Source organism: Lichenostomus cassidix, chromosome 2, assembly GCF_008360975.1.
Source record: "Lichenostomus cassidix isolate B80296 chromosome 2, HeHo_3.0, whole genome shotgun sequence".
Classification (NCBI taxonomy): domain Eukaryota; kingdom Metazoa; phylum Chordata; class Aves; order Passeriformes; family Meliphagidae; genus Lichenostomus; species Lichenostomus cassidix.
In genome coordinates this window covers 43,227,740-43,251,364 of record NC_139482.1, presented here as the reverse complement: position 1 = coordinate 43,251,364, position 23,625 = coordinate 43,227,740, and the positions used below count along the sequence as shown (strand labels likewise).

The following is a 23,625-nucleotide window of genomic DNA, read 5'->3' as shown; positions in this document are numbered from 1 at the left end:
GTTTCATTGATGAGTGACTATGATTGCTGTAAGTCTCATTATTATGAAGCCCTTGTAATGACTTCACTTTAGGACCTGAACTCAATTTTTTTTTTAGTGTGATTCTGGATGGCATCATTCAGAAATTTTTGAAAATATATAACAACTGCATTTTGTAGAAAATCTTTGCCAACATCTCTTAAAAAATGATGCTTCAACACAAGACCAAGCATATGATAAATAGCTGTGATTTCTGTTGCTTCACTCTTCACTTTGGCATGTATACTTTGCTAGATAGAGTATTTTATGCTGAAAAGAATAGGTACCACAACAACTTAAATAAATGTCTACACATTCCAAAATGGAAAAATAGCCCCATTTACGTGCTGTACTGGTTTAGATAGGGTCATGTAGGAATCCTGTATACAATTTCTAAGTGTGTCAGTAGCATGTATTTAATTTGTAAATTTCCTTGCCTGTCTTGAATTATCTCCATTTCTACTGGGCATTTGGCAGCTATAAACTTGTCACATTCTGTGGCAACTAAATCCTGGCACTTTTCAGGAAAAGTTGCTTCAAAATAATAATAAAAAATCCTTGATCTATTTACAGTTGTTGTAGCATTATAATGCAAGTGAACCTAAACAATTTAAATTGCACTTATGTTAATTTGGCTTATTGTTTTAAGTTCTAATTATGACATTATGGCATTAAGTAGAATTACCTTTAACACAATTATCCATTTTAGAGTGCACGTACCTATCTTAAAGGCTTGCTGAAGCACAGTTTGATTTGCTTTGAAGTGGCCTGGTTGCAAAAGAACCTGTGCTTTGTTGCACACGAGGGTTACCTGAGGTAAATGCTGCTGGAGGAGCATAACCTACACTCTGAAAGGGTGGAAGTCAGTGCAGTAAAGGCACCAGGTGTGAAACTGCTGGTGCAGTTTCACATGGACCAGGCTGCTCCCATGGGGAAACAGCTCAGGTCCTGTAACTGACTGGGTGTGCAGATTAGCACTTGGCATAGTTTGGCTTAATCTCCAGTCTTTTTTTTTTTGAGCTGAAAAAGGGAAAGAAAATAAAAAAATTGATTTCAGTAAACAAAGTGACACATTTTCCAAGCACCATTTTGAAACATGAGAAAACCAAGACTGTTTTGCAGTCCTGTGTTGGGGTGTTTTCACCTAGTTGTGAGGAGTGGGAAGAGACAAAGAAGTTAATTTGTGACGCAGCAAGAATTTAATTACTTATAGTGCTGACAAAACATGAACCTATATCTTAGACTACAGGAAAAAATGCCCTGCACCCAGAGTTACTACTCTAAGGCAGGTGGTGGGAAGAGAGTGTCTATTCACTGTCTTCTAATAATTTCTTAGTTAGTCCCAAGTTTATAATACGCACCAGGTGACAGGGCGCTCAGAGAATTTCTTTCTGGTTTTATGAGATTAAGATGTTTACCTGAGATGTGGGAAACCTAATTTGAAGGTTTTTACAAAAAACAAAGTGAACAGTTAAATAAGAAAGACACACAAAGCACTGTTCCTCTTCTCTTCCCCCTTTGTAACTCTGCAGTTTGGTGGTGATATTATTTTCTGGAAGAGGTGGAGTTAAATTCTTTTGCTAAAGGACTTGCATCTGCCACATCTTGGATGAGTACTATAAGCATTAAAGAAAGAAAACCTACTTCTAGTACTACCATGAAACAAATATAAATTAGTTGATTAATTTGATCTTGATTAGGAAGACTTTGGATTGTTTGAGGGTTTTTTCTGTCATTCATTTTTGACAGTCTGTCAGGTCAGTAAATAACCCAAAGAGAAAAGGAGGTGGTGAAATTAATGGAAACGATAGTTCAGGCTGTCCAGTGCCACCTTTCCCAGGCAGCACAAAATTACCACTTCTATTCTGTTGTTCATTCCCCATTTTGCTGACAGTGCTTCAGCATATGAAAGAAAAAACAGTGATCACAAGTTATGTCCACCCATATTACAGCATCTATGACTATTCAGCTTAGTTATTGTATTATTAGCAAGTCTTTAAAATATGACTGGTCTGTCTATGCATTGTTTGTGCAAGAAGAGAGTGAGTTGCATATCCAGGTGATCCTGCTTTTGCAACATATTTAAAAAATAAATGGTCTAAGTAATTCCAAAGCCAGACTGTATAGGGTTTTTTACTCATTTTGACTCATTTCTTCTTTAAAAGGAACTGAAATGAACCTGTTTATGACTTCATGCCTTCAAAAGACTGTAGGACAGATTTTTCAGATGAAGTCAGCTGTTGAAATTGTAGGAAAAGATAATTTAGAGCAGTTTATTATGGATTCACTGACACCCCAATTTATATACCTACAATAAGATCTGGGCTTTATGTTTCAGCCTTTAAGAACACTGATGCTTATTTTGCCTCAGAATTACCAAGGTACAAAGGAAGTCTTCCTTTTTGTGTTTCTACAGTGACAGTCCTAAGAACAAAAAACATTACAAAGAATGTGTGTGATGAGGTTTCTGTTCAGTAGTGATACGGGGAATAAAATAATTTAGAAATGTCTTAATATGTTAATTAAATTTGAAATTTATTTTTGCTCAACAGAAATCAGATTATTCAATGGATATACACTGAGGCATGTAGCATGGAAGAAGCCATTATCTAAACATGTGATGGAAAAGGGGGACCTTACATTGTTGTACTGTAAGCAGTGACCTCACTAGGATGCACTTCCACAACTGTGCTGATGTGCTGAGACCAGGGTCCATCCAGGCCCATGATCCCCCATACCAGACAAATCTGTGGGACAAAGGGTCTTCATGCAGTTCTGAAAATTTCTGAGACATGGATTTGGGTTAGGAAGGAGGGGAGGAACTGGGAACTGGAGACTAAAGAGAATAATGAAGAGTGTCTTAGATTTCTATTGAATTTTCTGTGTGAGCCTTGTCCAATCTAGGAAACCAGCTGAAAAGTTATTCTTGCCTTTGATGGGAGAAGCATGAACCTTTGCAGCCCTTGAACTTTCACTTCTAACTATCTGGCAAACAAAACATTAAAAGCAATTCAAGCACCACAAGTTGGCACAAGTTCAGAAAAAGAAGAAACAGGAACAGGTTGAGAAGAAAAGAGAAAGTGCCTAGAAATTTGGATCTGACAGCCAAGGCTACAATCTGTTAGAAGTCTAACACTGATAAAGATGGAGTCTTGGCTTTTCCTTTCTATTTGCTTTCGTCTAGCAGGTTTTTTTTAATTACTTCTTAGGAAGGGAGGTGTGATGATCAGCGTGGTGTTGAGATGAATAATTTAAAGTGCTTGCACTAACTTTCCTGTGTGGGCTGCTTCCTAGGAAGACTTTCTGCTGGTGTCCATTATGGGACATTAAGGTAATATGGAATAAACAAGCTTGCTCTTCTTTGCATTAAGAAGCAGGTAGAACTGGTTGTCTCATGTTGTCAGAAAACATTTTTACCATTGTTTGGATGCTATGATAAAAAGGGTTGCATTTTCTGGCTAGAAATCTAACTACAGCTTTCCCGATTAACCATATTTCCTATGGTGGCTTCAGAAGCACAGAAATTGTTGCTTGGGACCTGCTGAGAATGGGCTTTGACAGTGAGAATTCTGAAACTTAAATTCTCGTTGGAAGGAAAAGGAATCTTTTTATTTTTTTATTAATTTGTAGCTTATGGAGTGGCAATTATCTCCTTATGCTGTAAGGAATATATTTTTAATAGGTTAAGCATCCATTTTAAAAGTGTGATCTGAGGATATAAAGCCAGAATGGCAAAATTTTGTGTATCTCAACTGTTGCTCTGGTTCTCTTTGAAATGACCTTTGAGCAATAACACTGTTGACAAAAGGTCCTATCCTGTAGCAATGTGGTTTTTTTAGGATTCCATGTGCTTCCTTTGTTCCCCTGCTCTGTATGCTATTGGTTCATTTTGAAATATGGATTCTGCTGTACCTGAAACCTATTTGTGTGTACCCTTTTGCCAATCTTCCCTTCAGACTCCCCGGGACTGGCTCTAGGGGAGACAGTCCCTCCCCTTCCTTTCCCTTTATAAGCCGATGTCTGGATCAGCTCAAGGTCTTCATCTCTGAGCTGTTAGCCCCTGATACCATCCCTCACTTTCCTCTTCCCCTCCTTCCCCTGCAACCCTTTTTCCTTACCCCAAATAAACCTCCCTGGCAGAACAGAGATGGATTCCAGTTTGTTTCGTCGTCCCATTATATTTCCCGCTGAATCTCTGTGACTACAAGACTCACGCTACACCAAGCGGACCCCGGGGGCCACCTGCCCCGAATCCAGTGGAGTTACGCAGACCAGGGACCCCGTTCCAGGGGGGAGCCGTCTCCTGCAGCCCCCCCAGAGCTTGCTACATCACTATCCACTGTGAGAAAACAAAACCAAGAAATCCTAGTTCTTCAAGGAAAGACATGTCCACTGTTTCCAGAAGTTAGTTGCATCTGATTGTTCTGACCCAGCTTTTGTAGTAAGAGCACAAGCAGCTTTTGCAATAGTGATATTGGAAAATGTAACTAGGTGAAGCATTGCCCAATATGTTCTGCATGTTTTAATGAGCATGCAGCTCTGAATTTCTTTTATTTTGTATTGCCATTTTGTTGTTCATGTCAAGAACAGCATCTACTTACAGGTTTCCGAGGAGCATAGACTTTATATGATCAGATCATAGTATACAATCAAGGTAACATAACAAAAGGGAGGTGTTAGAAAACCTATTTCAAACCAGAAATTATTTTTCTTCCAAAAATAACACTTGGCCTTGTTGTCTTCTTGAAAAGAATATCTGAAAGCCTTGTTGGGTCAACCAATTGCTGATGTCACCAATTCTGGGAATTCTTATCTCATTCTTCAAAAGAGGGCAACATTCCTTCTGAGGTATTTTCCAATTTTGCTGTAAATCAAGGCTATAGCCCTTCAAAACACTCTAACTATAATTACATACTTGAATTAGTTCTGACAAAGTCCCTTTGGAAAGAATAGGTCTTGAAAAATTCCTCTGGTTTCATACTGCACATGTGTTTTACCAGGTGATAAAGCAAATATTCATGAAGGAAAAGTCCCTGCTTTCTATAATTTTTGTTTGTTGTACTAAGGAATGTTTTCTTTTGATAGAGATCAGGAGATTCAGTCGGTCATGCTGATGGAATTTAATGAGAAATATTGGACCAGAGTCACATCAGAATAAGGGAAGAGTTCTTTCATAAAGCGAATCAAACTGTAGATAATGGAGGGAACACCTAAAGGTAAGACAAAAAGAGATAAGCATTCTTAGCACATGGCGTTCTCCAAAAACATGGCAAACCTGTTAATAGTACCTCAGCAAGGGGGCAGTTCAGACTAAATGGAGAGGAGTTAACACATTTGCTCCCATTTTGATGGGATTAGGAAAAGTCCGTTGAAACAATCCGCACTGAAGAAATCTTCCCAAGCAGCAAAAAGGGCACAGGGAGATCTCACAGTTTTAACTCCTTCCCAAACATGTTGAGCTTTATTCATTTGCTATTTTCCACACTGTGGTCATTGTGATGTGGAAGAACTTGACTCTAATTTAAACCACTCTCAAAAGCTGCTATTGTATTGTGTGACCTGTAATAGCAATACTTGCCTCACCCGTTTATTTCCATGGTGGGGACATAAATTATCTCCATAAGACTTCAATTAAGCATTTTATAAGAGCTGAATGTTTGGGAACTGGTGTATCCCTGTGGAATAGCTATCTATATAAATTACAGTTTTGAACTCAGGTTTTTATTTTTAAAAAAAGTCATACTTATGGACTTTAGAAAATGCTCTCATGCATGTATAATCACAGTAATAACATATGCATTAGCAAAGAACAATAGTTGAGATGATTTTTGACAAAGATGGAACCAGCTGAAATCAGGGATGTTGCACCTGTGTATGACAAGTGTAATTGTGACCTGTAAACTCTTTGTATCATTCTCCTTAGTTTAGCTTCCTGGTGTTAAAAGTCAGCTGTTCCTGGTTGTCTGCATTCATTGAGAACTGGTAATTCACAGCAGTTTAGCACAGGACAGTCTGTCAGCATGCTGCACTCTGCAGGCTGTGGATCAATGTGCCTTTCCCAAGTGCCACTTATGGATAGCAGAGAGTTTCAAACAGCCTGAAGGAAAAGTGAAATTAACATTTGCTAAATTAGTCAAAAAAATTAGAATCTGGCCCCAACAGGTTTATTCTGAACCAGGATAAAATAGTGGAAAGTGTCAAATTTTGGTATGACAATATGGAAAATATTTTTATTGGAGTATCAGGTTTGGTTGTAACCTCTATTGTGGTCTATATGTGTTTTCAGCACTCAGGATTGCTAATGAAAGCAGTGATGCTGGATTTGGTGTAAAATGCCTGAACACCATTTACCTTCTCCTTCAGCAGAATTTGAGGCTTGAAATAAAGTAAAGCCTCTGTGTTAAAGACTAAGTATTTGTGTCTTTATGATTGTCAGATTTTGATTATATGGTAGATTTTTTTGGTTTATTTATCTGGTCAGTTACACAGTTGGCTTTGTGAAGGAGGGGGATTAATTTCCACAAAGCTTAGATTGTTAAGCACCACAGTATAAACATGAAGTATTTACCATTATCTTCCATGACTGTATTAGTAGCGTGGCTGAAGAAAACCTCATCAGAAACAACCTCCCCCTTCCTCTGCCAAATTACATTTTGCAATTAAATGTGGTAATTTCCTGATATATTTCCTGAGAATTTGTGAGCAATGACTATAATGAAGAAATTTGTTCAGTGAATCATTACTTCATAATTTTTCATCCATTCTGGCTAAACTATCTCCACTCTGTTAATGGATTCAAGATATATAACAGGAAATTAGTTTCAACCAGATGAGTTGGTTGGTCCACATTCTTATACTCTTTGACAATTCAAATTCTTCTTCTCACTGGCATCAGTGATTCAGAAAGCCATATGGGACTTTTCTAGTGTTAGGTACAATATTTAGTAATTAAAAAAGTAGGGCTTCTTAGATTTTCATTTCCCTTAAGCAACACAGAGCTAGATAAAAGACAGGCAATGTCATTTTCTGCCTTTCTATTCCCTCATTCTGCAAAACGAAATATTATCAGTGGTCAAAATGGAAATTTAAACATCTTAATATGGTGAAACAGACAGCCTACGAGGGAATGTGTTAGTATGCCAATGTGTGTCTGGGTATGTTTGACATTCTGGTAAGTACCAGTCTGGTATACTATTCAATATTCATCTGTTTTGATCGCTGAATGCCTGCTAAAATCAAGAGAATGCATAATGTTTTTAATCAGCTTGGACAAATACTCTGCAGTTAGAGAAGCTAAGTTGACTGCTGTAAGTCAGTGTATTTACATGTTCTTCTTCAGCAACTGAAGGTCTTTTTGACTCTAAAAAAACTAAACAAACCAAAACAAAACAAAAAATTCCATGTGAGTGCTGTACCCTAAAGTCTGATCAGTCTTGATTTCATTTCATCAGAAAGTTGGGCTGGACTTGATAAATGTATTAATGCAGTAGAAATGACAGCCATGGGTACAAATCTCTCTTCCTGGATCTGCATTTTTTTCATTTCAGACTAGACACTTATGAAAATGATTGTCACTTCAAATGAGCTGTTGGCTCAAGATGTAATCCTGACTTTACTTTTGGGTACATGTGCCTAAAGCACTTAGCTTACCTCTTCTGATGTCCTACATTCTACATTCTCTTGTCCAATAGTGTATGAGGATGGGAGAGACCAGCTGAGTAAATCTCTCCAGGGGACAGCGGAATTTGCAGCCAGGGAGAGTGAGGGGGTGAGGCTCCTTCAAAGAATTATTCCGATAGTACATTTCTATGGTGTATTGCCTGTTTCGAAATACAGAAGGGTCAAAATAAAATTAGGTATGCAAAACCACACAGCCTTTTCATGTTGCAGTGATCATACTTGGGGGCAAACTTTTAGCCAGATTATTTGTATGGTTGCTAATATGTTTATGATTTACTAATGTAATTAGTCCTCTGAAAAGATATTTTTAAACAATAGGGGATCAACACCAATTTGCATGTAGTTTGTCATCTTTGTCAAGGAGTTAAATAGATAAAAAGGATGGAATAGAACCTCTCTCAATGTTATACATATACACATGTATATAAATATACATATATATATATGGTTTTCAAGCTTATTCTGCTACTGACTACTAAACTGAATCCATTTACAATAATTAAAATCAACCTATAATATTTTCCTGAATAATGAACCTCGTGTATCCAGTTTAATTAGCCTGGGGTATCAGAAAATTCCAATTTTAGAAAAAGTATGTATTAGCAGTATAGCTTGTAGATACTTGCCCATTTTTCTCCTGGTAAAGTTCAAACAAATGGCAGGCACTGTAAGGAGGAAATTTCCCATTGAAGACATTGAGTGCCATCTGCAAGGCAGCAATGGTGGCTGCATGCTGGGAACAGAAGAAACCTTTAATTAAAGGTCTATTGAAAATGATGGCATGAACCTATTATTTAACAATATTTCCAGCACATTATCTGTTCACTCAACATTAACATTACTTGTGTGGCCTCATAAGTACTTGCCCTCTGCGCTGTTGAGTCAATATTTCCATTTTATAGCTATATAAACTGAAGTGCTGCTGTATGAAGTATACATATATGTAAATATTTAAGAAATCTTAGTCACTTGCGGCTCTTACCAAACGTAATAGGAGCTGGTAAAACTTCTTTTACAAAGAACTAGTGTTTTTGCCTGTTAAGTAAACAGTATTTGGGATCAGATCAGTAAGCTCTTTAGCTGGTATTTACACTGAATAGGTCGTAATGTAACTGCAGTTTAGAAACAGTAGCTTATTACTAAGAACAATCCAAAAATTTCTTTCTCCAATGACAGCATTTGCACATTCTAAACAAAAATTTAAGATCACAATTGAGTAACTGCCTTCCTAAGGCCTTCTAAAATAACTGTAACTTAATTTTTTTCAGTTTTATTTTTTTCATTTGCACTTGAAAAAGATACAAGATGAAGGAGATTTTGTTTTAAATTAACTTTGGGATCCAGGTTTAATAAAACATGAGGCATGGTTTTTCCAGTTCTCTGCTCAATCAAAGCATTATTACAATGAAAAAACCATGACATGCGGCGGTAAATGGAATGCTTCAGGTTTCAAAGTAGTATCTGTTCATTAAAAATTTTTTAAAACCTGAGGATGTTTAAGGTTAACCAAATAAAACAAATGCTTGTAGCTGTATTTCATAAAGGAAATAAAATTTCCTGGCTTTCACTGCATTTAATAACTGCAGAAAGGAACGCAAGAGAAACAGAAAGCACTCACCGCAGAATACATAACCATTTTTTTATGGTGTGAAGGCTTTCTAGCATCTGAGATATGCTTTAGAATAGTTTTTAAAAGAATACCTGAAAGAAAATGGGGAAACAGTGACAATGAAAGAGATGCTTGTGTTAACATGTGTATTGATTTTTGCCATTTTAGCCATCTGTCTCTAAATGCACCAGATTTATTCAATTGTCTTTATCGGTAATTTGTACAGAATGCCTTGATTAATAGGGACACTATCTTTCAAATGAACAGTGGGCCAATTTCACTTCTGTGTAAAATGTTTTGGGGATCCCCAATTGCCTCAACAGCTTCAAACAGTGCATTCACAGCTACTTTGTGCCAGCAGAACAGTGCAAGAAGAACACAGTAATGAATACTACCCTCTTGTGTATGGAACTTGACTGATTTCCTGCTTTCCAGAGAATAAAGAAAGAACATATCCTCTGGAGTTTGGGGCTTCATAAATTGTGTGGTCGTCTGCATTTTGTAAATGTTAAATGCTGAAAAGTTGTAAGACAAACTACTTGAATTAAATCAATGGCTGTGCTAGTATGTTAATATAAGGTTGGTATCTCAACAAATTAAAATCCTAAAAGGTGAACTGTACTGGGTAGCAGAATTAGACAGAATTAGTCTTTAGCTACTGGCACATTTTATAGCAATTGTTAGTAAAGCAAGGACAGAGGTTTGAACTTCATGCTAAGTTTTGTAAATTGTAGCCTCCAAGATGCAAAAATTGATTCATGCTTATATGTTGATTTGTCTTTGTAGCTCACAGATCCTGATTGTACACTGTCCATATAAAACAAAAAGGGGGATCAAAGGATGACAGTAGATGAATGGAGGAGAATGAGCGATTGAAAAGATATAAAATATTTTCAAATTTCAGCTACTGTTTTCTGAGCAGAATAAGGTTTAGAAGCAGTTTAGTAATGGAATATGAAGACTGTTAGGCAACAAAGTGACCATTCGACTCATTACTGTAAATAATATTTTTTAAGTTACACATGGAGGCTTATGGTAAGTTTAGACTTTATTCAGTCCAACAAGAATTTGGATAATGCTTTGAATTTCTTACACAGTGTAACCTAAATGATACCTGCATTATAATGTTAGATTAGGATTTTCATGATTCATATGTTCACCATCTCCCTCCCCATTAATCAAAATCTTTCTGTGCTAACCACCAATATCCCCATAACGGCATCTTTCACAGTTCTACAGTGGCATCAGCAGCAGTGTTTGTTATACACCCTTTCTTCTTCCCATCATACTTTTAGTTTTAAACAGGGTAAGAATTCAGCTTACCTCCCTGCAAACGTGACTTTTGTATTTGTTTGTGGAACCCGAATTCTGCCTTCAGTAACAATTCTGAGAGCTTTATCAGCTTGGTCCTGACACCATGAGTAGCCCAAACAGGTAAAGTGTAGTTGTTAATATCCTACAATGAAGAAAGAAAACATGGTGATTTTCTTACTGATTCCTACTGCTAAGTGTTATTAATTCTGGCATGAAATGCTTGTCAGAACAAATTCTGAATGTGTCACTCCAGTAATACTTTTTCTTTGAAATAAATGATTACTGTATTTTGCATTTAGACAGCTGTTACTTTCCTATTTATAGCATCATAGCGCTTAAAAGAAATTTGAAGGGCAGTGTACAACAAGAAGAGGAAATACAATACTACAAATTATGCAAAAAGCAACTGGCATTCTTTATGCTGCCAGGTGAAAAAAATCACTGTGTGACTTTTTCAGTCGTGTACTGGGATATATCTTTACTGAAACAAATCCTATATAAACACCAGGCTTTTAAGGTCTGGTAGCTCTCAGATGTAAGTGGAATACAGAGACCAAATAGGAATATGTATAGCTGCAGTATGGCTGTAGTATGGATCTACCCAAGTAGGGGGTAGATATGTAGGGATGAGGTACAGATGAAATGAATACCTTCTCATGCCAGGTCTGTTGAGTACTGATGCAATCCTCAAGCTAAAGTGGAATGGATTAGTCTTTCCTTGGGGATGCAGTCCAGGGTATATGAGTGATCACAATTGTGAGAAGGGGAGATACACACAACCCTCCTGGTTCACACTACCCTGAAGTTCTGTTTAAACAAGGTCAGTAACTTTCCTTTAGAGCAATGTAACATTTGGATTGAGTTCACCAAAAAGAGTGTTCTTGTCACAAGTGAGCTCAAAGGAAAATGTCAACTACTTTAAGGGTTTGTTTAAACAAGAAAACAATAGAACACACTAGGTTAAACCAGCTCAAATCACAATGTTATCCATGACTCTTTTAACAAAAGTGATTTATGTCTTGAGGAAAGAATTGGCTGGTTGTGTGCTATTTAAGACTGTGCTGTAGGCAAGAAAACACTTCAGTCCCCAAGTTACCTGAAAGTCAGATGATGCTTAGCTGAAAGGAACAAATACAGAGAGATGTGTGCTACTGTAGTTTCATGAATTGTTTTAAAAACTTAGTAACTAAGTAACTATGTAGCTACACTCTCTCTGTATGCTTGAAAAATGAGAGAGGCTTTTACAGCAGAAGTCTTAATTGATACCCCCAGAGACCTCAGTCAGTAGTATGAAAGACCAAGGCCCATCAAATCTAATGCTAGAGGGGAAAACTCAATTTTTTTAATTTTTTTTTTTTATTCCAATGTTTAGCTAGCTTCTTGATGGAAGCTGTGTATTTTACACACTTGCCTGGTGCCACGTTTCTCAGTGTGATTTAACTACTGAAATAGAAAGCTGTGGTCCTGCATTTGGAAAACATGGAACGGTGACCTCACTGAAATTACAGTGAGATGTCCCAGCATGTTAACATTCTATTTAACTTAAGGCCCTGGTTAACATTCTATTCAATGACCAAAGTTGGACTTTTGCAAAAACTGCAGGAATGGAGGTAAACTCATTAGCATCACACCCAAATATTACATGTCACTTCTGAAATCCATCTTAAAACTGCCTCATTAATATCCCAGTACTGATGACCAATTCACCACTAATATTTAAGTTTATAGTTATGTATGAAAGCGTAGCAGAAGCGGTCTTCAACATTAACTTTTTAACACAAGACTCTGCAATTTTCATTTGTGTCAGCTAAGACAAGTCAAGACTTTGAGGTCTTCTTGCTAAATTAGGGGGCAGTCAGGATTTTTTTCAAATCATGATGTTTCCAGATTGTGGGACCCAGATATTCATGTCAGTTTGGCACCACAATACCCCTTTTGTTGTAAAATCCATGGGTTTTTTTATATGCCTGGTACCTTTGCTTAGAACAAGCTCCCAAACTTGCACAAATAGCCATTTGTGTTATTCCAAAGGCTGCTTAATTCCTGAAAATACTCTATCTGCTAGTGTCCGCATACAAATAATGACTTCTCTTGCTTATACAATTTGCATAAAATCTTAATGGAAGGATGATTATGTTTCTTTGCCAGCAACATACTTTATCCCTGTGTATCTCCTAGAGGGGTCTGGAAGAGTAACAAAGCAATTTTATCCAGGGGTATGCTTTTGCCTAATTCTCCATATGCAGTCACTGACAGGATCTTGAATTTGATATGCCATTAGTTTGTGTTCCTTCTGGTGGTGGATGGCCCATAGCAGCCTCACACATAGTGTGTTTACAAGATTTTCAGTTGTAAGTTTGATGTTGGGTGAGGGTTTCTGGGGAAGAAGCTGAAAATAGTGTATGGTTAAAAAATTTTGAAGCACAGATCTACCATCTTTTTATGTCTTACGATAAAAAAGTAAACCAAATAAAAATACCAGGTTGAAGGAAGTATGGGGATTCCTATTGGACTCAAAGATCTGAAGGGTCTTTTCCAACATAAATGATTCCATGATTCTATTTACCTCATATTGTAAAGTGTCAGAGAGCTTCCAAATCCTTTCAGTGTTCAATTTCTTCAATGGGTATCCTGTATGAGTGGCTAAAAACTCCAGAAATGGCTGGAATACAAAAAAAAACCAAACTTGTGGTACACAGGGCCTTTTTACATGATTTCTTCATACTAGTATGAAGATGCTAGTATGTAGGAATTTTTAGAAAGAAGAGAGTCATGCTAGTATGTAGGAATTTTTAGAAAGAAGAGAGTCTTTGCACTTTGCACTTGAACAGTGAACCATTGCCTAGATGTAAAAAAGATTGGCCTCATAGTCTAGACAAGGTTGGTGATGTTAGTTTGGATTTGAAGTATGCTGATTGTTTATGCTTTGTGGAAATGTTTAGAAGGAAGTAGAGGGAACATAGATCTATGACAAAGTCTGGCAGCAATCCAAGAAGTGCTTGAAGGAAGTGTGATAAACAGAATTATTCTGATATTGGTACTCAGGAGAAGAGAGATATGATGTAAACTTGATAAAATTGGAAATTGTGATTTACTTGTATATAATACCCAGTTCAGAGTCACAGATGGATGGCTGAGGTCAGTGGTGAAAGATAATAGAAAAACAGGTGAGTTTCATAGTATTATTTTGAATACACCTGAGAAGAAGATTGCAGCATAAGAGACTCATGATTACATTCTCATGCAAAGATTTTGGTAGTAGAGAAAGAAAGGAAAGGATACTGTACAGAGACAAGTTAAAACATAAGTGAGCACCTGAATGAAGATTTTGGGTGCAAAACATGAATAGGTACTTCAGGAAAGCACTAAAGCTGTTACAGAAATTCTGGGAAATTGAGCTGAGAATGTTTTGTGGTGAAAGTGGAATCTGAACTTGCAGAGAGTTATACAGGTAGAGATGTTGGAGGAGTTGCTTTACATGGGAGTAAACAGAGAGAGGTATTGGAGTAATTTGAGAGGAATTGGCACTGATTTTATCTGAGTTTTTGTTTTGTCTGGTCTCCTAGAAACTAAGTTTTTGCAAGTAAGTCAATAATTTATCTTTTGCCTTTTTCAGTTGTTGGGAATAGCCCAGTCCAGCTGGATCTGTAATGTTGTAATTGTTTTTTGGGTATGTTGTCTACACCAACTGTGAAGATTAGAGATTTGAAAGGAGCACATTAACTGCCAATTTTTAAACCTACGTGTTAGATAATGTCGAAGAAGTCGTACATTTTAACTGGATTTCCAGAATTGAAAATACTTTACCTTGTAGTGCTTGAATTGCCTTTGGAAATCCCTTGTTGCAAAGGTTTCTCTCAGAAGCTCCTTGTATTTTGGGCAGTGTGAGAAAGGTAGGTATAGCAACTGGAAAGAAAATTGCAAAACACCAATTAGGCAAGGTGCATCTTGTTCTGCAATTCAATATACCCTTGCAGGATTGTTGTTCTGATTGGCTGCACTAGTTTGGACAAGCTGAAAAATAATTTGGGAATGTAGTTTCAGGGATATTCATCTTCAGGACTCTAGGAGTCATACTGATGACTACACACAAAATAATCTTTAAATGTTCAGAGGAGTAAGCTGCAGTAGTTCGAAGTTAATGGATTTATTTACACAAGGTGGAATTTGTCCTTTGACAAAAGACTAACACAAGCTGTCATGAACTCCTTTGTTCTTAGCTTCTCCAAGAATGATTTCATTCATTGTGTTCAGTCTTTCTTTAAACACACCATCACATTTTTACAACAAATTACCAAGCAGCAGCTGGACTGCAATAGGAGCCTTTGTGCATGCTCAGCTGCATTGAGTGTATTTAACACAGTTTCATTGAGTTCAGTTAAATTGTAGAAACTTACGAACTTTCTATAGCTTGGTTTTGTCTGTCATTAATGTAAGACATATGAAGGTTAAAGGTTATATGTGGCTGGAATAACTTAAGAACTTGTTTATTTTATGTAAGCTAAATTGAGTTTATTCTTGTTTTCTGTGCTAAATTTTGAACGAAAGTTAAAATTTGACGCTGAGATATTATTAGTGTTTTACTCTAATGTGCTTTTTGTCCTTTTTCTAATAAAGTAGATACAGCTGTATAGTTCCAATGTTAAAAGAACTTTTAAAAGAATTTGAGAGTTTTGAGGGGATAATTACCTTGCAAAGCTAGACAGCAGTTTCTTGGTCTTTTCAGAAATACAATCTATCTTTTCCACAAGATAGGAAAGTATTTTTGAATTACAGCTATACGTTCATGCACAGGCCTGACTTCACCAATAAATGATGGGCACTTGTTTTGGGTAGGATACATGTGGTCTCAAGTCTAGCCTGTATTGTAGTACAGGTGAATAAAGTTAAAACACAAATAGCTGAAAAAAGTATGAAAAATGTGCTTGTGTTCATGACTTTATGATTTGTTTGAATAACATTACTTGCTCCCCTAGATGTGCATAAGGTGCAGCACCTGCTTGTTGAGTTTCCCCTCCATGTTGATACTGGCCACGTATACTTGACCATCTGCTGGGATATCCCCAACCATGACAGTGTCAGAAGCAGCTCCTGACTCTGTGTGTGTGAACAGGAAGACATATCTCCATACCTTCCATCTTCATGCTCTCATCACCCTGAGGTGAGAACTATTGCTTCATGGCCTATTTAACCTGATTCACTTATTATCACATGCTGTGCTAACTAGACTTGTAAAGCCCACACAACTTATCTTTAGTCACATATGCAAACCTTCTCTCTCAAACTGCAACTCATACTGCACACTCTTGATCTTTCCTAACTTTTTGCCATAGGTTTTCCATACATGGGAGATTCCAGCTCCAGTCAGCTGCACAGCTTTCCCCTCTATGACAAGTGTGTGGGAGCTACAGAACTGCTCTCCACAGGATTCTTTACAACTCCAAGGTGAGGAGGTGTGGATATTGAAAAGTTGTTAGCAGAAGGTTTTTTCTGCTTTTTGGGTATTTTGTGAGAAATCTTTTCTTTTTCACACAAGCTATCAAAACAATTAGATGGTTTTTGTAAACAGTATTTGAACACTTGCTTTCTTGATCTGTTTGAGTTTAAGGCAAAGAGTGTTTAGAATTGGGCGTTGTAAGACTTCAGCCAATCACCCCAAAAATGGGTGGCCACTGACCAATCACCTATGGAATTTTAGCATATATAAGCAAAAGTTGTAAATAATAAAGCTCACTCTACTTTGTCACTAGATGTGTGTGTGCTGCATCTCTCCATCCCGAGTACTACAGTGACAAGGAGGTGAGGAAGTGAGATGAGTAAATACATTGCCCTATGAACTCATGCTTAAAGCTCTGAGTCCTCCTTCCTTTTTCCTTTTAATTTTTCATTAATCCTTGAAGTGCAAGTGCATGCACGGACCTGCAAAGTGCATGCAAAACAATCACGTGACTCAATTCTCCCTGTAATGTAAGTCCCAGAATGATTATTTTGTCTTTTCTGTTGGCTGTGGACTAAGCAGTATTGAAGCACTAGTGAGATTAAGTACGTTTCTTCTTCTCACACTGAGTAAATCATGTTTGTGTTAAATTTAGGATTAGTCTATTTCTACAGTGATTTACTCACACTATAGATTAACTTTTTTTCTCTATACCTGGTACTTCCATTTTTCTTCCTCTTTTGTTAAGACCATGTCTCCAACATATAAGTCCATTCCTATGAAAATACTTGTCAGTACTTCTGTTCAGCCTATTAGGTCTTTCTGAACAATGCTTGTATTTTTCATTACCTTTTCATTAATGTATTTTTCATTGCCTTTACCACACACTTTTTGCTGCACATATATCTCATATCCTTTGTACTTTACTAATGACTAAGGGAAAGCAGCTGCCCCTCATTTATACTCACATTATCATGTGACAGTGGCACTGTGTGAACTGGAATTGGCTGCCAAAGGATTCTGGGGTTCCAAATCTGGCCCTGTGTTGGTGGGTACAGTCCAGCAAGACTTGCCTGAGCACTCATAAGTGTGTGATCACAGTCAGTGCTTTGAACATAAATCTGAAGCAGGAAAAAAGAAAGAAAATATTTGGAAGGTAGTTTCTCCTGTTAGGTTTATTTTATTTTCCTCTTGATAGGAAAAAAGGGGGCTGGTTCTGTGTTGGGGAACTTGTCAATAAAATGGGGAGGCATGAAGAAGGACTATGAAAAAGAAGCAGGATGGAGAAAGAGTGAAGCTGGAATAAAATTGTGTTGGACAACTGAGCTGCAACATGGTAGCATTTCCCTTAGGAATCCTAGTCATTAAGACTGACTTCGTTTGACCATCTAGACTTTGGGACATCATTTATGCACTGAAAACCTGGACCCTAAATGTAAACTGAGTTGTATCTGCACTCCATCTAGAAGTGTAGCACTGCAGGTATTTGGCATAGATACTATCCCATGGAGCAATGAGGGAACTGAACCTGATGTGCAGCCTAGAAAGCCTTTCATGTGGTTTTCAGTTAACCATCAGTCTGAAAAACAGTTGAACCATGGTTTCAGGGATACTTTGAAATTACATTGAATTCAGTTATATTAAGTTTCCTCCAATTGCGCCAGGTTTAGGCTCTCATGCATTCAGGAAGTCTCATTAACATCCATGAAAAACATCCTCCCACCCAGATCCAGTACTTGCCTCACACTGCTTGTATACAATGCTCAGGAAATGAGAGTATCTCTTCCGCATGTACTGGCCAAGTTCATACTGTTGTTGTATGCCAAGCTGTAGAAGTAACACAAGAGTATAAAAGACTGAAAAAATGTGCTATACATCCATTCCTACAATGAAAAAAATCCCCAGTAATATTTCATATTATTTTAATAAAGACCTTTTTCATTTCCAAAGTGAAGGAGGAAAGAAGACATGAGAAAATAGTAGTAAAGTTGCTGCATTTACGGCACTGGATAATGTTAGATATGACTCCTGGTGGATGCAGTTTTGTATTTTGCTCTATGGAAAGCTATGTGTATGTTTATCTGAGCTAGTGAGACTTAAAGCAGGCATAGAGATGTTCCAACACCATCTGTCTAGTTTCTACTCTGTTGCTGTCTCAGAGCTGATTAACTGGGAGTGCAGACAGAGCAGCCACCTGTCCATGAAGACACATCCAGGATATTAATCCCATAGAGTATCACCAGTGATTCCATATGGAGGCTACACTTTTAGTTTAGGCAAGATCTATTTTTTCAGAATAGAAGCCTTGAGGTAAAAGTCCTCCAAGCCTTCAAGCATTTTGCTGCAATAGTTAACTATTGTCAACACTTTGAAACATTAGATTTTTGATTCTAGCCTATGTTCCCAACTTTCAGTTGCTGGATCTTGTTACACTTTTGAATAACATTCACGATCACAGATCTTATTCACAGTTAAACAATGATCCATAAAATGGAATCAAGTACTTAATCTCTGTGTTAAATTAAACTGATGACAATTCTCTACCTTCACAACAAAATGGGTTTTCCAGTTTTAACATTTTAGTAGCTCTTTGCTGAACATCTTTCAACTTACCTACCCAATTTAGTAAACCCATGACATAAGAATTACAGAATCACTGAATCAGTTAGGCTGAAAAAGACCTCTGAGATCAATGGTTCCAACCTATGACCTAACACCACCATGTCAGCTAGACCATGACACTGAGTGCCATGTCCAGTCTTCCCTTAAATGCCTCCCAGGTTGGTGACTCCACCACAATCACATACAATATCCCTGTAATAGTCTCCATATTGGCATATTTTTACTTGTACCTGGTGTTTCCTGGCCTAAATTTAAATATATTCCACTTGGCTCATGTAATCATTACTGTACACTGGGAACTCAAGTACAGTGATTACTCATTGCTTCCTAAAGCAATTTTCTAAGTTGTAGGATCAGAGGATAATTCAGGCTCAAAGGGGCCTCAGGAAGTCTCTAGTCCAACCTCCTGCTCAAAGCAAAGTCATCTATGAGGTCAGACCTAGTTAGTCAGGACCCCACTCTGTGTGCATGTGATCACCTCTTTCTCTTGCTGGAACTGTGCATCCAGTTTCCTAGGGTATATGTGTGGCTTAGGCTTCTGTCCCAACTTGCCTAATATGCATGTTGTTAAGTCCTGACACCTGGGCCTTGAAGTCTTCCATGCCCTGGAGCAAGCTGGCAGATTTGCTGAACTTGCATAGCATTTGTATGGAATGATTGAGTCACAGCTGATGTAAGGCACAGGAAGCTGGTCTGTTATGCCTGTTTCTTCAAGGGAGTTGACATGAGCAGAAACAGGCCTGATTTTGCTTTGGAGATCAGTTTGGCATCCTAAGAATGGTGAGGAAGAGGAGCCGCTCAGGCAGTTTGCTCTATTCTGATTTTGGTGGAGAGCTGGCAAGTTGCCCTAAGAGAGATACCTACTGGACATAAGTTGTGTGTGCTTAACAAAGAGACACACCTCACAGTCTGCCTCCACATGCACAGTAGCCATTTACCTGGGACAACCAGACTTCTGGCACTTCTAAACTACTTCAGGGAAGCTGCCTGGTTCTGAGTGCTGGGCAAATAACTACCAGCTTTTTCCATACAAGCAACATATCTTGGGGAAAAAGGAATGAAGCACAAGCACACAGACACAGCGGGTCCTGCTGGTGGGAGGGGAGCAGAAGTAGGTTTAAAACCACCCAGTGCCCAAATATTGTCTTACAGTCTGGTAGTAGAGGTCACCCTTAGCTCCATTTGTAAGAGGTAGCAGCTAATAGTAGTTAGTCCAGGCAAACACAGCATCTGTCAGATACAGTATCTGTGGTTGCTTCAGCTACTGGTGGTTACTACCAACAGCTGATTCCACAAATGCTTGCACTAAAATGGCTGAGTTTCAAATCAACTTTCCTGGGCATCACACAGGAGAAGTTACTGCTAGGTCTGATCTTAACAGTTCATGAGCTAGGAAGCATTCCTGTTCAGCCAAGGTTGAGGAAGGGGTGTGTCTGTAAGCGCTTCCACCACCTTATGCTCCTGATGGTTAAAGCTTTGTGTAAGGTCTCAGGTGAACTGAGATGGTCAGCAGTGCCTGGCTCCTCCCAGATGACCCTGGTCTGCAGCTCTACATATGCTGATGTTGGACCACAACAGGCTGACTCAGTTTCATTTAAATTTAATGGGTGCTTTTGCTGTACTTGCCCAGTAAATTCTTTGGCTGTCCTTTAATGGCAACTTTAAAAGGGCTTTCTCCAAATGAAAGCAAAGGTAAGCAAACTCACCTTGGTAAGTTGGCCATAACCCTGTTGTCTTGCAATTTCTTTGTGCTTATCAGTTGGAAAAAACTCCTGCGGGGTATGATCACCATGGCGAAATACCTGATAAAACAGATAAAATTGCTTTTGTGTCACCGATTTGGGGTTTTTTTTATAATTTTCATTAATGAGTTTAGTCACAAGGAATATACAATGATACTGAGTACTCTATCTGACAGATGCTAAATATATTAATGGTGTTTGCTTTAAATCTAGATCGTTACATTTCCTGGTTAATTTATTTAGACAACTATAATTGTTTTTTTTTTTTCTTGGCATTTGTGAATAAATCAGCTGGAATAAATTTTTGCAAGTTATAAAAATGACAGGATACCTTATTATATTTTAAAGAGGTTTTATGTATTTTAGGAGGTACAGACCATGATATTAAATAAACAGAAAACAAACAGAAACATGTAATTAATCATGCAGAAATATTTGAACATTAATATTTTGGTATGACTGAGTTGGAATTCAGAAGGAAAAAACCCAAACTATTACTTGAGATAACAGTTTCACAGCTGACTGCTGTGAAGTTCTCTCACTTGGCAGAAATTAGCCTTAAAAAGCCATATCTTGACTTTTTCGTCACGAGAGGTGATAAAAATGTTATCTAATATCTAAATACAGACTAAACTCTTACCCTGAAAACACTGAACCTATTCTGGAATTTTACTTCAGATAGAAGATATATTTGTAAAGATACATTGGAATTTTTTCATCCCTACAATGAATTCTTTGCTTGTCCAGCATAATCCTGTAGGTATGTGCCATATGATTCTAACATTTTAACACCAGGGGTTTTCTTTGTTTTTGTTTTGTTTTGTTTTTGTTTGTTTTTTTTAATTTCTTAATCCTACCAGGGAGAAATGAAATAAAAAAATGCAGCACAAAAATTATCTATTTACAAGCATTTGTGATGTTCGGAACAAGATTCAGGCTTCCTGCAAACAAATGGTACATCACAATCATTGCAAATAGCATTAGTTTCACAGCACAGGTTTCTGTGTTGCTTGTTCAGTGTCACTGTACACTTGTTTGAGTTTCACGTACTGAAATTTGTTTTGCATGTTAGTCCATTGAAACCACTGGAAAAGTGGAAATTCTTCCATGGTTAAGAGGGCTTTTGCACAGTTGGTATTTAGTTGTGAAGTCCTCTTTTACATTTTAAAACAGAATCCTGTGTTATTTCTCTCTTAGTGCAATAAAAGAAGCATTCTATATCCATCCAGAAAGTAAAGTTCATCTATGAGTGCACAAAGGAGACAAAATTATGAAATCTTATTTAAAATTGAGATTTTTTTTTTTTTTGGACAATGCAGTAATGAATTTTGAATATGCAGGAAACAAATATTTGAAAAGGTGCCCCCTCCTCCCTACCCTAGAATGCAAGAAGAGCAGTAAGTGACAGGTTTTGAAGAAATTTCAGTTTGTCCATGAACTCTCTACTTACTATGGACACAAACTTCAGTTTTCTTTTAGCTGTTGTTTGGTGAAGAAAGACGCAGAAAACGCAGAACATGAAACACAGACTCGAAATTCCACAGACCATCTGCCTTGCTCTCATCCTGAGGGTAGCTTTCAGCTATTTTGCACACCAAGGCCCCTGGCTGGATGTGGAGACACAGTAGATATGTGGCTAAGTGGGGCGGAGTCACTTGTGCTTAGTGAAGTCTGAGAGTTGGCTGTGAACTTGTCTCCTCCTGCCTCTCTCCCCTTCTAGGGCTAGTGCTTTCCAGAGAACTCATGAAATGAAAAGTATATTTTGCATTTGTACTCAATTTCTGTGTCCCATGTATAGCATGGAGTGAAATCTCTAAGCCCTCTAACTCCTACCCCTGGCACTTGCAAGGCAGGTGACTGTAAAGAACTAGAGGTTGCCTTCTATTGTTTAAGTTAGGATTTAGTAGGGGTCAGTCAGCCTTCCCAAAACTGAAAATGCTGCAGATATCTTACTGTATGCAAAAGAGCTATTAAACCATCTGCATTCCTAGTGCTCACAGTCTTCTCTGAACACTTTGTACTGGAAGGCTAGAAGGAGCAATGCTGACAAATGTTCTTTGATAAAGAATCTCTGGATTTTTCCCTGGATTTGGCTGTGATTTGTGGGAGGAATAAGCAACAGAAGGTTTTGTTGCAAAGGAGCAGGAATAAGCCTAAATTCATTGCAAAAAATATAAAGATATATGAATGACCTTTTAATCTCTTCAGTAGATTGACTCTGTCTCTAGTGACAAAGCATGTGCCAATGCTTTCTAAAACTATCCCCCAGACTTTCATACAGCTATAGAAGTCTTTTATTTTCAAATTTCTCTTGCTGCAAGCACTCTCATTGTTACAGCATGCATATATCGAGAGTTGTTTCTAGCATTTCCCCAGTATATTTTAAATTAAAAAAAAAATCTAGTTCAGAGACACCATGGCAAGAGATAGGATTGATCTTGCAAGATATTAATCAATGTTCAGTCAAATTCATGTGTTAATGAAAGTCCTGTTAATATGTTACAACTGAGGATGATTTCTTAGTCATTCAAAAGCTCTCTGTAAGAATTTAAAAGAAATTACTGGGGAAAAAAATATCATGTTGCTACCTAAAGAGGTCATATAATCTCAAGCTAGTTTAAGTGACATGACAAAACTTTTTTTGTGATTAATAGATATAGACTTGTCTAGGGGGATCAGTTCTCCTTCCTGAGGTAATGATATCATATCTTTCACATCTGTCAGAGCTAAAGAGGTTCCTCTGTGAGACATTCAGAGGTCAGTCTTTCATTTCTGCTTTTGTGCCTGACAAATTTAACACATTCAGAAATAGAAAAATGTGGGGAGTTACCCACATTTATTGAGAAAATTGCTTTCTTTTTTTTCTTTCTTTTTTTTTTTTTTTTTTTTGAGGCATCTGGGAGAGCTATGGGTCAACTGATTAAAGCTATTCACACCCTGTACATTTTTTTGCTTCCACTGTCTGTCATACTCCAAAAATTTCTCGGAAGAGTCTATGTTTTGCTGTTTCTAGAGAATATGGCATCAGACACGACTCCTAAAATACACTGCTCTGCAAGACAGGGTTTTTAATTAGACCAGCTCGGGAAAAATAGGCAAGTTCTCGGAATTGCAAGGCTCCATTCAGGTTCTTCAAATACTATAGATATGTCTAGCAGGGAAAGCAGATCTACAACAGGAGCAGAAAAATTTAACTTTAATCA

At 37.6% G+C, this 23,625-nt stretch overlaps 1 protein-coding gene and 1 long non-coding RNA gene across 3 annotated transcripts in view; one reads left to right on the top strand and one right to left on the bottom strand.

Moving 5' to 3' along the window:
• Positions 1–10,269, top strand: part of LOC146441241 (uncharacterized) — a 50,758-nt gene extending 40,489 nt beyond the window's left edge. Inside the window, exons 2-3 of one of the 2 annotated variants that reach the window (XR_014849829.1) lie at positions 5,104–5,234; positions 10,094–10,269. This is a non-coding gene — a long non-coding RNA (uncharacterized LOC146441241). Of the gene's footprint in view, positions 1–5,103; positions 5,235–6,304; positions 6,385–10,093 lie in introns of those variants that run through there. The other variant, XR_014849830.1, reaches the window with a different exon arrangement.
• On the bottom strand, positions 7,682–21,986 carry LOC146441240 (prostatic acid phosphatase-like). Its single transcript, XM_085051275.1, has 10 exons — positions 21,873–21,986; positions 20,387–20,482; positions 17,799–17,885; positions 17,027–17,179; positions 14,429–14,527; positions 13,188–13,283; positions 10,631–10,763; positions 9,317–9,399; positions 8,325–8,431; positions 7,682–7,838 (listed from the first exon to the last, which is right to left on the bottom strand). The coding sequence occupies exons 1-10, from the start codon at positions 21,984–21,986 to the stop codon at positions 7,682–7,684; spliced, it is 1,125 nt and encodes a 374-aa protein (XP_084907401.1).
• Positions 21,987–23,625: the final 1,639 nt, after the last annotated feature.

What these genes read in the sequence shown, in the direction of transcription:
- LOC146441240 (XM_085051275.1), bottom strand. Translation starts at nt 21,986, where the DNA reads ATGAGAGCAAGGCAGATGGTCTGTGGAATTTCGAGTCTGTGTTTCATG. An exon ending in TGCCACTGTCACATGATAAT is followed by an intron (nt 14,528 to 17,026) that starts GTGAGTATAAAT and finishes TTTTCTTTCCAG; the next exon opens with TTGCTATACCTACCTTTCTC. An exon ending in AAAGTCACGTTTGCAGGGAG is followed by an intron (nt 9,400 to 10,630) that starts GTAAGCTGAATT and finishes ATTTTCTTTCAG; the next exon opens with GTATTCTTTTAAAAACTATT.